Source organism: Diprion similis, chromosome 4 (genome assembly GCF_021155765.1).
Source record: "Diprion similis isolate iyDipSimi1 chromosome 4, iyDipSimi1.1, whole genome shotgun sequence".
Classification (NCBI taxonomy): domain Eukaryota; kingdom Metazoa; phylum Arthropoda; class Insecta; order Hymenoptera; family Diprionidae; genus Diprion; species Diprion similis.
Window position 1 is genome coordinate 10,044,314 of NC_060108.1, and position 16,698 is coordinate 10,061,011.

Consider the following 16,698-nt stretch of genomic DNA (forward strand, 5'->3'; position numbering starts at 1 on the left):
TAGAAATTTTGAATTTTATAACCACGATAAAAGCATATTTTCATGAAAAAAATAAATAAATGAGACATGGCAATTTCTCACTCTTATTAGTTGAATGTGAAGTCGTGTGGATTTCAGATTCAGAGGTCTGCAAAAGCAGATTCATGGAAATTTAAAAAAAAAGAATATTTCTGACCGAATCTAATACTTTGCCTATATTGCCTTGGAAAAGTGATAAAAAGATAAAAAGAAACGCAGTCGAGTCAGTAGCTTCATTTACCTTCCAGTCTTGCAAGTGTAGAATACGTAAACTATACAAAATAAATGTAATGTGAAAAAAACGGTTGTTTTTTTAGACAAATTGCAAGTCTTGTTTTTTTTTTTAATCGATGATTCATCAAATTACTTGATAGTTGACCGAAATGATTTACCTTGATTTCATTTGTGTCACACCAACGAATGCTTTTTCTATTCATTCTTCTTTTTTGAATTCCACAACTGTCCTCATTTCCAGTGTTAATGATAAGTCCTTTCCACTTAATTCACTTCAATTATTGCCAATCCTTTTAAATCCTTTGGTTTAGGGAACTATTTGCTAATTCTCTATTGTTTCCGCATTATTTTGCTCACATATACATACACGTTTTGACCGTCAGTATAATGAAAAAATTACTCCCAAAAGAAAAAAAAAATCAGATAAAAGAATGCCAGTATTTCTTTAGGAATCAAGATTTTTCAAATTAACAAAACCCATCTAACTTTTTTCATTTCCAGTTTGTGAAGCGGAAGCATTAAATTTATCGAATCCCCGTACAATCTCGCTAGGCCGGCTCGATCTGTGATTAACGGTAATACCGAAGCCGATAGAAAATTTCGGGGGATGCGACAGCCAGCGGACGATGCTGGGACCCGGGACGTGGGAGCCGTGGTTTCTTCTCCTGGTGGCCACCCTCTCCATCGTCATAGCGAACCAAAACCATCAGTTCGATAATCTCTCCGCTCATCTCCACGAAAGGTCCACTACCAGGAAACCGAGGAACGGATCCTACTTTCAAGGCAAGTGGTCATGTTTCAAGTAAAATAATTCAAACAAGTTATTTTTATAATGAGACAAAGTTTCCAGAATCTCATCTATTCCTCTAGTAGATATTTCACGTGGGGATATAAGCAACAGATCGAGTTTATTATTAGCAGTTTCTCGTCATGGTGAACTTCAGTTTTTGTATCATCCTCTTTTCTTTCATTTTGCTTTCGCCTTTTACCGCCAAGGATATTCAGGGAAAACATGAACAAGTCAATAATTCCGCCTCTCAGACGGTTTAGTCCAGCGGCATAGTCAATCTTCAAGATCGAGACCCTTGTCAGATCCTTGCCTAGGACACGTCGTGAAGTATACTCTTTATGCCAGCCTGCAACAAAACTGTACCAAATATTCGCGGACCAAAAGGTCTTGGTAACGGCGCAATTCAGTCGCGGGACAAATTAACCTTCGGTCTGCGCCCTATCGCCCCAGTCCCACCATATATCTCCCATTACAGATGATACCGCTGAAAATTTGGACCAAACTAATTTTTTTTATCACTTATAAAATCCTAAATCAACGTAATCCACTGGTCAATTTCGATTCAGAATTTAAATTTTTAAGTCTTTGTAACTTCCTTCTTTTGGTCGTTGTAATCAAATGCATGATCTATCTTTCCCCCCAGGGGATGACGAATAATGATAATGAATACATTTTCAGAAGTTATCGAAACACGAGTGTAAAAAATTTTAAAAGATAGATTTTCTAAGGTAACCAAATTCACTGCATCCAACGCCAATTGTGGAGACGAATTTTCACAGATATTCAATTGATCAAGTTATTATAACACAATAAATTTTCGTTTTTTGGGATAAACGTCAATTTTCACTTAAGAATAGTAAGAAAATGCAAAATGGAAATGAATATCGATCATAGTGCAGAAAATAAGTACTACATTAGACGTACTTCGCTACAGGGACCCTACAAGCGTCGTAATTCTTTTGTACATGATCAACGACTAGTTGAGGAAAGAACTGCGAGAAATTGATGTGCACAACTTGAGGTCTGCGTATTATGTGTGGAAATAAACGAAATGTAGTCTCGTGTACTGTTCGTCGAGCATATCAGTGTAACATGTTTTACCCGAAGCGAAGGTAACTATAACCTGCTCGACGTCTTACACACGTCAAACAAGGGGAGCAATTCAGCCGGGGATAACTTGACGTATTAATTTATTAACCAAGCCTGAAGCGAATAAACAATGAAACCATAAGACCTCTGTCAGCTGCACGCTAAACCCCAATCAACTGTGGATACAAAGGATGTGGGCCAGTAACGTGGCAGTGTGATCCAAGAATTCAAGGAGACAAGTAAGAGTCAACTCTGTAACAAATGAAGAGAATACAGGCTTAGTCACACGATTATGTTTTTCGGAATAGTTTATTTTATAAACAACTAAAAAAATTGGTGCCAGGAGTGGGAGGTTCACGCTTTTTGTATCTTTTCTCAGTCTGTTTAACATCTACATTTAATGAGAGTCATTGACAGAAATGAACAAATTATCAATCTTGAACGAAGTATTGCAGTTTTCGTAATGGTCAGAGTTATTCGTTAGCCTGATCAATGAAGGATCCAACTTTCTCAAAGAGATGGAGTCAAACTATTAAATAAAATTTTAAACGCATGATTGTGAATTCATCAGACGTCAATAACGTTATGGTTCTATTATTACCATGTAGATTGCCATGGTATCGTATAAAATATTAAAGCTGATTTATTACACGATTAAAAATATTGTAAGTACTTTACATTTCTACAGTTTATGTTGAGATTTTCTGTAATTTGTAAGGCCTTGTAACAGAAAGTCACATTTGGGGAGGTTGTAGATTTTTTCACCATTTTCTTCACGGAAACTTTGAATTGAACTGAGTATTTTATTTTACAATTATTGTTAAACCTTACGTTTTTGAGCTACGTCCTCTTGAAAAATGTTATTTTTTTGAAAAAGCCATTTTTTTAAATATTATAACTCGAAACCGTTTGCTTTAAAAAATCTGCAAAAATAGAGAGTCTTCTTGTGGGCTGGTAGAATTGTGAAAAAAATTGAAAACTGAATTCGAAAGCGAGGTCAAAAGTGAGTCGAGTTCAGCTGGAATGCCCCATATGTATATAAATATAATACAATGAGATTTCGTTTTCAACAATTCAAAACTCGGACAATTGACATCAAATCAACGATCAACTTAAAACCTTACGATCAACGCATTATTTTGCTAAAGATGATTTGTCGATGTCCATTTTCTGAAAGCTGAAGCTCGCTTTAATGCCCGTTATTCTGCTTCTTTCGTCTCTCACTTCACATCACACACGTTTTATATTAGACATTATATGCAATTATTGTACATGTTTTTATACATCCATAAGACCGCAGGACGCAGCTATTGTCTCTTTGCCGTCTCTCTACTGATTCTGCATACATAAATAAAAGTGGAACAACTAACCACGTATTCCTATACGGTACGAAAAGTTCACGAGCGTTGCAGTTGACGTGAAATGCCGCGGGGCTCATCAAGCACGACGTTGAATCATATTTTATTAAGAGAAATGGTTCAAGTTTAGTTATAGATACCGTTCTTGTTGCCGTGACAGGAACGAATGCGATATCTCTCTGCTAAAATAAATAAACTCTTCGCGCTTTAAATATATTTAGCAAATATCGCTACCGTCCGCAGATTTCATGCCCACGACGTCAATTTATTTACACAAAACTTGAAACTGCAGTGCATTATGAGTACGTAAAAAGCTGACTACCATGGTCAAATTCAAATAATGTATTTGCTCTACTTCAGATTCGAAGCTCTCAGCGTTCAAAACAGCTGTTTTAAGGCAAACGCAACCCAAGATTCACACACGCCGAGTCTTGAGACGTATTATTGATTCCTTGTGACATAAATGCTTGAAAGTAGAGAATCCGTCCCATGTCTCCAAAATTTGGACCAACATCCGGCAGTTTGAAGTACGTTTACTGCAGTTGGAAAAGTTACTTGACGACTCGACAAGTTCCTGCAAAGTAAAATCTCCCAAGCTTCTACTTGCTATCGATTCGTTTCACTTATGACACATAGTTCAAATTTTCTAATCCTGAAAAGGATTTATGTCGCACAGGAAATTTTAAGCTAAATTTGTAAAATCTTGATAAACCCGGATATTCTAGAGTCCTCAGATTTGTCTGCTTGTTATAAAGAAACCAGGCGCATCGTCTTTTTCATTTACAGTAATTTACCTTGTTATCTTATATCTTGTTGGAATTCACAAACATTGCAATATTCGTCAAAGCTTGACAAGAAGAAATTGGTGGATTTATCGAAGGGAGGGAAAGGTTCGAAAATACACATTTTTCACGGTTACTTTTTTGTTTAGAGTATCATTCCAGAGTGGCTCAATGAGGGTGAAAAATAACGAGGAATCATTCTACAATATTACGTTAGCAGGTCTTTGCAAAAAAATTTATGTCCATTATTTTACTTTAATACTTCCTTACGAGTTGTGATATTGAATCTCTGAAATAAGCTTTGACAAGGACACATTTGAGAGTTTTTGACGCAAATTGAAATTCTTATTTTTTTTTCTCTTTATGCGGGATGTGTTATAAGCAGAGAATATATTATTTCGTATAAAACAGTTACACTTCTTGTTCCATTTTGAAACTATAATTTCCTTCAATTCAAGAATATTAATTTTGAGTGATGAAAAAAATGACGAAAAGACTAGTTGAGTTATCTTGTGAAACTTTTCGCTCCACGCCTGGACTCACGTCTAGTATTATTATTATTCCACATTGCAAAAAGAATTACATACAATATTTTACAGAAGAAATAAATTATTTTCAATGATTAAACGTGAAGAGTAAATTAACGTCATTTTCCCTGAATGAATTTGAAAGTTTCAAGCTAATGGAATTCACATTTTTTTAAATGTCTGCAACATAAAACGAAATTAACTAATGAATTTATCCTCTAGAATTGACTCAAATTCCAAGAATGCAACGCATGTTAGTTCCTCTTAGTTGGTACAACATCCAAGACATTTATGAAATTATAAAGTGGCTTAATATGTCGCGTAGAAACAAACCCGTAGTTACATCAGTCCAAAAGTGCAAATAATTAAAACTGGAATCAGTCAAGAATTTTGTTCTATATGACATCTTTAAATTTGAAGCAATAGTTCTTACATAAAATTGTACAAACATTCATCCGATTATTCATTCAATCGTTTACTCACACAAAATATCGATAATATATTAACAAAATATGCATGTAACGTTGAAAATGTATACGTAAATCACTTTCCTTCAGTTATACTTATATAAATAAATCATCCTTCTTCGTTTAAAACGTATGATATAAATCATCATTGGTTAATTTAATTTGTCGATGTAAATGGTCTTTACTTAATTTAAATTGTTTGTGATATATGTCGTTTATTTACAAAAAGTCTCTCTTTAATTTATATTTCACAGTGAAAGTTAACTGGCTTAATTTTGTGATACTCCTCTATCGACGTTCTCCAATGGCAACAGGTTCGTTTAAGACGTTTACACCTAAAGGTGTTACGTTTCCGAAGGGACACGATAACATTTCAAGATATCACTTCACCTTTTATTTTGAGCTCATAGATTCTTCGTGTATAAACTTTATATTAAAAAATTCTGATAGTTCTTATTCACATTATTCTTTAGCAAGAGATTTTATTGAAAGACGATTCAGCACGTCATACTTCAAAGAGAGCTTAGCAGAGAGAGAGAGGCGAAAACCACGTGATGGACACTTAGAGTGAATCTCAACTGAACACTGGTTTCGATTTCAGACGGGCTCATTTGAATCGTTACAATGTGCGGTAACGTCAGATCATGAGCTCAATCATAATTCCGGAGTGAATAAGTAAAGGTGGGTTAGCTAACATGCAGAATGTCGCTTGAACCTTACGCTCGGGTGCTCGTCAGTATTCAAATCGCCGCTTAAGTTGATACGAGGGCAAACCTGTAGGTAACGACGTCTATCCCCAAGGCACGCATCACAACGAGTTTTCGTAAACTAAAGTGCGAAACTGAAGAAAAAAAATAGACAAGTGCAAGTAGGGCCCGCGCCCTAAGGATTCCGTACGAACTTAATTATTATCATTTTTTTTTAAGTGATACATAGGCAAATTAATTTATTAAACAAATTAATTCTTAAATTAAACTTGGGGTTCAAGATCTCGGCCTGTCAATGTTTTTTTTGTTGTTGTTGTAGTTGTCGTCGTCGTCGTTGTTGTTGCAGATTAACTATTTTCTGACTTTTCCCCTTTCTTGTGCTGTAAGACCTTGCTTTTCTCCAAATTTCTTGATTTTAGGTCAACGGGAAGTAGCCTCTACGTTTTAGTTTTACAAGTATCGAAATATGTGACATAAATGGCCGTATCTTTTGATTGCGTTGACTTGGAAGCTTGAATTTTTTACACCTCCAAGGGATCGTGAACCTTAGTATTTGGTATTAATTTCGACTTGATACATCTACCCGTTCCTGAGAAGAATGATCTTGACAGACGGAAGGGTGGACAACAAAGTGGTTCTATAAGGGTTCCTTTATTTTCTTTGGAGGCATGGAACCTTAAAAACGTTAGATGTCAGTTTGAAAGATGACTTCGTGTCAATCGTCAAACTACGTTTATCGTGCGACTAATTTTTTATAGAAATAGAAGTAAGAAACTTAATTGACAATCAATTCTGAATTTTTAAAACAGTGAACAAAAAGGATGCGACCTCAAACTCCCTGCTTAGATTATTCAAAGAAAATTAAATTGGAGAGATTATTCTAAAAATTTGCTATTCCCTTCTTGATTTTTGAATTCGTTTTCACATTACGTGGAATAAATGTCACTAAATTTTATGATCGACAAAGTTTAGTTGGATAACTACCCAAGATAAGATTTCAAATTTTCAGCAAGGCGAAAATTCACGTCCCTATTTCATTTATCAACATTTTCCGTTTATCTAGAAAAGGGTTTTTCTGAAACAAAAATGTTCACTGTCGTCAAGGTTGTGATGAAGAAAAAAAAGTGACTGAAAATTTTTTTCTCAAAAATTTTCAATATCATTAAAATATCATGAGATGGAAAATTAAGAACGAGCCTAAAAAATTTTTTTCGCCAGCATTCAAGATCTGTATTGTGAAGCATCATTAACATTTTTCTGGGACTGCGTATTATGTGAAAGAAATACGTGAAATTTTTGCGATGTACCTGCTTTCCACAACCTCTTAACCGTCAAATAAACTTCCGTAAGTAAAAATACTTGAAATTCTTAGGAAGAAATTTATACGTAAAAACATTTTCACTCGGTGTATTGTCGCGAAAGCTTTCTACTCTGTGTACAATAACCGTCCTGTGCACAATAACCATTGTTGCAAGCTCAAGCTTATTTCGTACCGAAAATGGCGTAAGTTGATCGTTCTTTCGCCTTGATCGATTTTCAAGCCTGACAAAAGGTCCGCGCACAGTTTGTTTACCGTTATTTCCAAAGCTTTTGAAAGGCATGGCGAGTAACGCGAGGAAAGAAGGCGAACAAGTGCGGGAAAAGTTTATTCTATTAAGTGCTTTGTAGATCGTTGCTTTTCCCCATTTGTTTTCTCTTCTACTCTCTTTTTCACGACTCTGCCATGGAATTTGCAAGATCCTCAAACTTAAGTATTTTCCGGTACAGGAAGTAAGGGTGGAAACTTTTTATTCACCCTTCTGATGATAGCAGCGCAGTTCATTTTAAAGCGTTCTAATAATAATAATAATAAGAATAACAGTGACATTGACAGTTTGACCCATTGACTATTCCTTTTTGGGATTCGGGGCTGACGGAACTTTCAAAGCTTTCAGGAATTTTCTTGTTACTCATGATTCACGAAGAACGAGTCAAAGCTGGATTGATAGTCATAATACAAGGCTCCAAAGTATGCAAACTCTGCCATTAATCTGAATGAATAATGGTCAGAGTTTTGATATCAAACTCAACGCTCCGTTATTCAATAATTCAGATAGTGAACCGCCGATACGACGGGGTGCGGGCCACCCCTGGCAATTCATCGATCCTGCAAACAGTACGTTAGTCATTTTTTGAATTCAGGAATAAGTGAAAAAAATGTGAGTGTGAGTATTTGATTATTTCAGTACTTGATCGCATATTTTGACAGAGAATGTGACGTTATGTACTTTTTCCTATTCTTACAATTAGCCATCATTGTAAAATCGAAAGTCTTACACATGCGGTCGGTGTTGAATACTTCGATTTGACGTGACTCTGATTAATATAAGATAGCTACAAAGTAACTTTAAAAGAATATATTATTCTTACAATTCACAATGAATTTTCACAAAATTTGGTAAACGAGCTTTTGTTGCCGATGTCCATCGTTTTTAATTCGTTCAAGATTTCTAATCAACAGCTTTCGAAAAAGGACATCGCTGTTCAGCGCTCTCGTCGTCTCTGGAAAAACAAACACATTCAATATATCTAGATTTTTTCAAGACCCCTGTGGAAAAGTCACACCGAGCAAAAGAAATTCTGAAACTAACAGAATAGATTTTTTCGGAGTTCATTTACTTTAATGCAGTATCCCTTACTTGTTCCAAATACGATAGCTTCATTTCAACAATTTCGATTTAGTTTGTTTTTCAAAATGATGTAGTAAAGCGAATTCCTTGGTTCAACAAAAGCCTCTCTTGTCGCAATTGAGTGAAGTATTAATTCGAGTGAACCCTTTCATGTGTTTCCGAAAATTAGTCAACTAAATATCGTTTCATTTGAAGTGTATATATTCTTCCTCCAAGTCGCATGTTCGTTGACAGAAACAATCGAGTACTTCAAATAAAATAAGTACGTGAATTTAGCCAACAAAAAATCTACATCGATTAAACGCCATACTTTGTTGATCTAACCGAAACTTGCATGGCGTAACTGATTGAATTAGTTGCACTAATTTGTTTACGAGGTAAAATGAACACTACATGCTTTGAAACAAGTAGAGAATAAATTCATCGTAAACATCAGTATACCATAAGGTGGTTCTTATTTTGTTCATATCGCAATTTCTTCGCGCTCACCCCCCAAAAGTAATTAACATATCGTAACACTTTGTTGGATAAGACTGTTACAAGAGTTACTTAACACAAATCTTGATGTGCACTACCACGAAAACCCTCCCGGGGCACGTATGACCTCGATGTTCCGGAAAAACCAAGTCACAACCTATGTTGAGCTAAGCTAACTAGTTAAGCCGACGAACCTCGAGTTCGAATAGCTTAATATTCTCTTTATCGCAAGTGACTTCGTGACTCTTAACGCTCTCTTAACTTTATCGTAACATTCGTTAACTTTGAAGCTCAAGTGTAATTAATCCTCGGATGATTTAAGTAAGAATTAATACCTTAACTTAACTTTCTTGTTTTCTTTCTGCACTTTAGCGCTTGATCTTGTGATTGCTCTTACTCAATTTCCGGTGTCTTTTCTTTATCGCATTTCTTGTGTCTAATTTGCCAATCTCGTTCTATCTAATACCGCAATTCTTTACTTGAAATCGTAGTATCTTGTCCAATATCGTAACTTCTCGTCGAATTTCTCACGCTTACCACATCTTGTTTACACACACGCTTTCGTATAATTTCTATATCTGGTAATAACCTTGTCATACATTGATTTATTGCTCATACCTCGTCTATAATAAGTGAGTTGGTTGACCCCAGCATCGAAATTCATGATGTCGCAAATGTGGTCGTAGATTAATCGAGTTTGTAGTATCGGTATCAAAATCGTAGAGAGTACCTTTAATATCGTTTCTTCTGGTTTATATTATTAATTCTCTTTTCTTTAGCTAATCCTCTAATTATTGCAACCGATTCCCTACTGCAAGAGTACCGCAATCTAGATTTCTACGTAAAACTGCCGTTAATTAACTCCGATTTAAATTCGAAGAATATGCTATTATCTTCTCTATTATTAATAATTTCTCAGATTGTTATTGCATGTCAGTCATCTTTCTTTGAATATTATAAACTTGCTGATTGTTGCTTATCGAATAGTATCGTCACGTATCGCACTAATATCTGCTCTTTACTTATTGCACTGCTTTATCTTGATGATTTTTTTTTGTAATATACAGTTTGAAAGTAATTAACAGCATCCTTTAAAAGAATTCAAATGAGTGTATTTTTCCATATGAAAATTCGAGTAAATCCCACAAAATTTGGTGGCGACGGAATTATAAATGATATCGTTCGAAGAATACGTTTTTACGCTGGAATAACTGTAATTTCCAGTTAATGCAAAATTTGTTTGTAATAACAAATTTTATTAGTTACTTCGACCATTGAACTCTTGACTCAACAAACCATGAAATAGAGAACAAGCTTAATTTGTTTTGATACAACAAGTTCATATTTTTTAAACAAAACGATTGAAGTGCTCGCGCCGTGTTACAATGAATAAATTTAAGATCTCAATCTAGAAATGATCCAGAAATCGTGAAAGTGCCACAAGTTTTCAATATAACTAGGATATAGACAGTGATGATGTATCATAACAACATTCAATTATTATTCAGTTTTGATAAAATAGTTTCGTAACAGGCTTTTTGATAGAAAAAACCCACCAGTATAACAAAAACCAATTAATACGAATGGCAGGATTTGAACTTACAGAAACATGAAAATGGCAAAAAGAAGAATTTTCTATTTTCGCTATGAATAACCATTCACAGCTCGACTGTATTCATCGAGGCAGCATGGTCCGGATGTGAAATTCAAGATTCATGGTCCTGACTGGTTTTGCATGAACTTTTCGACATTCATATATATGTATATATATATATGTATTGATTATATACAGTTTATATATTTTTTAACGTATGTACCAATTCATTGAGCAGGAGATTGAAAACTTTGCGAATGTGTAACAATATTGTGACGAAAACCCGCGTTTTATTTAATTTTCACAAATTCTCTCCAGCCATCATTTTACGGCCAAGGACACAATTACGACAGGCACTCTTTCTTTTTCCAAGATTAACACTGTGACGTATTTGTTTTACAGCCTTATGCTGCTGTGGGGTAACCCTGTTCACCCTCGGGGATACGCCGCCTTTGTATAACGTCACGTGTGTAATAATTTCACGCACCTCGAGCCACCGTAAATGCAGAATGTGAAAAGGGAAATTTTTATTTTTTCTTCTCCCCCTTTTTCACTGCGTAGGCTTACATTTCTTTCATCCCATTTTCCTTTCATTTTAGTTTCGCTACGCAATATTATAACCTTTCTAATTTTCTTTTCGCTTAAATACTTTGCTAAAATAAATAACGCTTGAATAAAAATGAATAACAAATAAACGTTCTATAATGGCTTCTAGCTGATTATTATCAAACTAAAAATATGCTATAATCGTCAACCGATAATATTCCGGCCAAACATGGTCAAAATTTTTCGTATTATATTGTTATCAGTTATTTACACAGTTATATATTGGAAACAAAACAATGAGATTCTACGTTTAAGCCTTGATGTGTTTACTTTTTGTACATAATGTCTAACTATTTTTGTACTATTCATTTTTGAGTAATGCGCTCTTATACTTTATACAAATGTGAATTTAAAAATTTCTAACATGTTATACTTATTCATTGCCGTTCAGATTAGAATCTTTTGAAGCTCATCACGGTGGAAGTATAAGATCGGCTTAATTATAATGGACGTTAGACCGCTGAACGAAGATTAAATCTCAACGTAATTGATAAGAGAAATTTGATGTCGAGCTATGAATTTAATATTACCGTGTTAATTTTGCAGAAAAATATTAATTAAAAATTCACAGAGCCGTTCCCTTCTACGAGTCCTAAATTTAAGTGAAAATTAGTTTTTCACTTCATGCATAGACTAATGAATCAAAGTTTGGTGAAAAATGAGCACACTTACATGCCCACGAAAAGTTTGAAGCCTCGGTCGTATCCTCAGCAATTAGCGGGATATAACGTCTGCCTCGGTAATCGTACAGAAGGTAAAAGCGAGAAAACTCTGGCAGCAGGGTCGCCACAGTGGACCGACATAAAAGAGAAGTGGATGCTCACTCGCAATGCAGCACATTTTTTACCCACGTTAAAACCATCGCCGTAGATTTTGCCCCACAATTTGCACAAAGGAATTGAAATTATGCAACGCTCACCAATGAGCTGGAATTTTTATTGTCGAGGATTGAAACGTGTTAGAACCTTATACGAGATAGGAAAACAGGGAATTGAGGCGATTTTTTCGTCGTTTAAGGTCATGTAGTACTTACACCTTTACCGACCGAGTAAACTCACCCCTTTTCTTTCTATATTAAATAAAAAAATGAACTGAAAGCTTCCAAATTTCGCAGGTGCATCACTCTTTTCTAGCGAAGTTCAGGAAAGTTACTCATATCCCGAAAATCAACTGTAAGGAAAAGGTTGGCCAAAAATCGATACTTTTCGGTCAGTTTATTACGAGGTAGTCGTAAACTGAATATTTGCACCAATATACGAAGCTTTGATCAACTTTGCAGAGTAAATATTGCGGGTTGTCTGATTTGGATATTTCACAAAGGACACTATATATATATATATATATTACACGTTGGAAAATCGCAGCAGGATGCTTGAAACTTGCAACTTTCCAAAGATATATTGTTGTTTGGTCCTGCAGAATCTGCGAACGAGTACCAACCGCCGAAGAGCTGACGAGAGTTTCTCGGCTCACATCAGCGCAAGGTATATCTATATTGTATACACGTTCTATGCTTCAGACGGTTTAATACTTTTAAGGGATACAAATCGGGACGAGCTACAAACTTTGTGAAAGTTCAGACGACCTTACCTCAATCCTCTATATAAGGGGCTCGGCGGCGAGAATTTCACGATATTCTCACATTATAGCGTGATGTACCCGAGAATCCAACGTGCTGTAAAAAAATTCACGAGAAGCTGCTTTTTCCTGCGAGATGAAACTCAATCTGCATGATTCAAATTTGCACTTAATTTTAACGGGCACTTTCAAAGTTTCCCGCCATTATCAAAATCCCTCTTATCACCGTAAAAATTGTCTCGCCTCCTCGTTTTTCGTTATATATCACGGTACAGCGAATATACTGATAATGCCACGTAATTTCTTTCCAATAATGACATGTTTTGGAGTTTGTAAGATGTTTGATACTTGTTAGGAACATTTTCCTGATTTATAGAAACAACCAGTACATTTCAGTTGCGTATTGAATATTTGATTATACTGTAATGTTTTTGTGCACATACAGGTTTTGATTTATATTGATAACAATATTCTACACTATTGAAGGATAAACAACAGCAGGAACTGCAGGAAGTGAGTTTTAAGAAGCGAAACGTTTCTCTTTAATTCTGTAGGTCGATAATCGATTGCACGAATGATAAGGCAGATTCCTATTTTTGGTGCTACTATTCAACAACATGCATATATTGAATGAGTATACAAAAACTTTCTCGAAAACCACTCATAATTTTGAACAACTAATTTTATTATTAAATTCTATTAGAATATTATGAACAAGACTTTAGCGTCGAGATAAAATTTGTTCATTCTTTCATGTCTTTCTTATCATATTTGTATTTGAAAATGTGTCTCTTTTTATTCAATGAACAAAATGTCGTAATAGTTGCCATTTCTTTACAAACCATACTGATTATAAAGACAGAAAATCAAATAAAAGATATAGATTGCAACATCGTCGGATCTCCGATAACCTACGGGGAAACTCAGGCAACGGAAGTACAGATTCCTGAACCAAGTACACAAGAAATAGTCGGAACTACGTTAATTTGCTTAATTGGGCGTCAGGCCTGAAGTGCCACGAGATTTGATAGATACAAAAAAAACAATAATTAAGAAAAAACATTATATGAAACGAGATACTCGGCTGAGGCCTGGAGCATAGGTTATGACAAACATACCCAAGTTCACAAAAAAAATGTAGTAAAAAGAAGGAATTATTGCGGAATGGAAAGGCGATTTTCAAAAGTACAAACAGTAATAGGTAAAGATGGCAACGATGCAGAATACACTATCTCGATCAGAAATTGATAGAGAAATCATACGGCACGCTTACGATAAAGGAAACGGTAAATGATGAAACAGTATCGGTAACGGCAATTATGCTCAAACGGCTTGGCAATAAGGAAATTATCAGGTAAAATTACAATAAAGTAAACGGCAAACGGTAGAAGTTAACACAGCTAAAGAAAAGTACCGCACTAAATTTACATAATTACAAGTCTAATAAAACTACAGAGTTTCACCCGGTAGACAGTATTATGTGTCACTCTGGTGTTTATCAATTTACGTTGCCAAGCAACGATTTAAACAAGATCTGACTATACAATCGTGATACGACCATAGACTTATAAGATAGATCGAGCGCTTCTATAAGAGGCACTGACGCTTACATATGAAGGACAGAGATATCCGGGAGTACTGCTCTCTCTTTTCAATCGGCGTCATGGTGGGAGACAACGGAGCAGTGGAAGTGGAACAGCTTTGCGCCTGTCAAATGCGTATTTCTCCTCGTTCTCCTCTACTCAGTCCCCGCCACTAATATCGCCAGACAGAGAGAGAAATACTCCGGACATATCTCTGTCCTTTATATCCTTGGTTCAAGTGACTCATAAGAGCGCTCAGTCTATCTTATAAGTCTATGGGTACGACACGGTGATATGCAGTTACAGTTAGACCATGATGTAAGTATACATGGTGTGCCTAGTGCAACTCCTATGACACGCCTCTTTCTTCGAGGTAAAGCCTTTAAGGTGCTTATAAAGACGCGCTGTACACTTCGAAAACGCGGGGATGCAAAACTCCTATTTGAGCCCAGTCTCATGAGATTTGATGGTGAAATGACGAAATGGCAGTTGATCTGATTTTCGATTACGAAGAACACCGAAATCTCATTTTGGCGACATTTGTTACCGACATTACAAGCATGCCGGTAATTTTTTACCGATATTACACGCATGCATTACCGGCATGCGCGTAATGTCGGTAACAAATGTCGCCAAAATGAGATTTCCGTGTTCTTCGTAATCGAAAACCAGATCAGCTGCCATTTCGTCATTTCACCATCAAATCTGATGGGACTGGGCTCAAAATGTGTGTTTTATCACCGTCAGGTGGCATCATACTGAAGAGTTCGAGCCATTCAGTGCAACTGTGGAAATTTGGCCAATTTCTGTGGGTGGTAATCAATCTGTAAAATTTTTTTCCAAATTTTGAAAAATTAAAAAGACGCTCCACTTTCTGCCAAAGTAAGGCATTAACTGCCCAAGTTTCACTCTGATCGCTTGAGCGGTATAGGAGTTTTGCATCCCCGCGTTTTCGAGGTGCACAACGCGTCTTTATAAGCACCTTAAGTGAGCTGTGTACCAACTGTCTAAAGAAATCCTTATATTATTAGGGAATTATATTTCTGGCGAACGCTACCCTGCTCAGTAATGCCAGCATGTATAGTTCTGATGTGAGTTATTTAAGAATCCCGCTCATTTTTTCCCCACGCATATTCAACGTCACAACAATTAATTACCACCGACCTACACATCTTACCTGAGTCCATTCCAGCGCGAGAGAGAAACTTTTTTAGAGAAATAAGCTGCCCTCCTAGGCACACCATGTATACTCATACCACGAGTTTGACCCGGTATAATTTAATATACGCTAACGAGTGACATTACAGGACAGACGATACAAAAATTACAATCGTACGATCTCACACAGGTTAATACCTCGACTGACGCTACATACAGCTCTCTAGTATAAAACACGATCCATCAGTTTTCACGAACTATGTGCAAGCTAATTAGTCCAGTCAAAATAGGTCTGAATGCAAAATATTCGGCTCGTGGATTCAATTTGGTTTATAGGGGTTTCCGATCCGTTAGGAACTCAAATCTGATGTCATTTTTGAATTGCATAGCCGGGGTTTCAAGAAAACAATCAAATTTGATGTTTTTGTATATTCCTCAACAACTGCTATCGATAGGTGAAAAATAACTTGACCATCGTGTAGAGTAGAAAATTCTACATCGAATTATGTCCTCACATGTCGGAAACGGAGTTGGATTAACAAATTAAGAAAATAGAAATTCTACTTATCGACGGTATCTGGGGAATTTTTGTGAAATAATTTCTTTTATCTTTATTAATCGGACTCCGTTTCCAACATGGGAGGACATGAATCGATGTAGGATTTTCTGCTCTATACGATGGCCAAGTCATTTTTCATTTATCAACAGCAGTTGTTGAGGAAAATGCAAAAACATTAAATGCGGCTGTTTTCTCAAAGCCCCGACTATGCAGCTTAAAAATGACGCCAGATTTGAGTTCCTGAAGGGTCGAAAATTTCCCATAAACCAAAATGAAGCCACAATTCGAATGTTTTGAATTCAGACCTATTTTGACTGGACTATAATGGTTACCTCTAGGAACAAAAGGAACGAAGACTTGAACGCGCGGTTCAATGCATTGAACAGCGCATGCGCGCGATTTCGCAAGCACGGGATAGTTAGCACAATATTAATGCGTAATAGAAATTTCTGGATACAAAAGAGGATTTTTATTACCGTGCAACAAGCGTCCGATCGGCATC

The 16,698-nt window shown here is 35.9% G+C and overlaps 1 protein-coding gene across 1 annotated transcript in view; it reads left to right on the forward strand.

Annotated features, from left to right (window-relative positions):
• LOC124405564 (zwei Ig domain protein zig-8-like) overlaps nt 1-16,698 on the forward strand; it is a 230,116-nt gene that overhangs the window by 140,299 nt on the left and 73,119 nt on the right. Inside the window, exon 2 of the mRNA XM_046880582.1 lies at nt 754-1,035. Within this exon, the coding sequence (XP_046736538.1) occupies nt 879-1,035 (157 nt within the window). The 5' untranslated portion in view covers nt 754-878. The remainder of the gene's footprint in view (nt 1-753; nt 1,036-16,698) is intronic.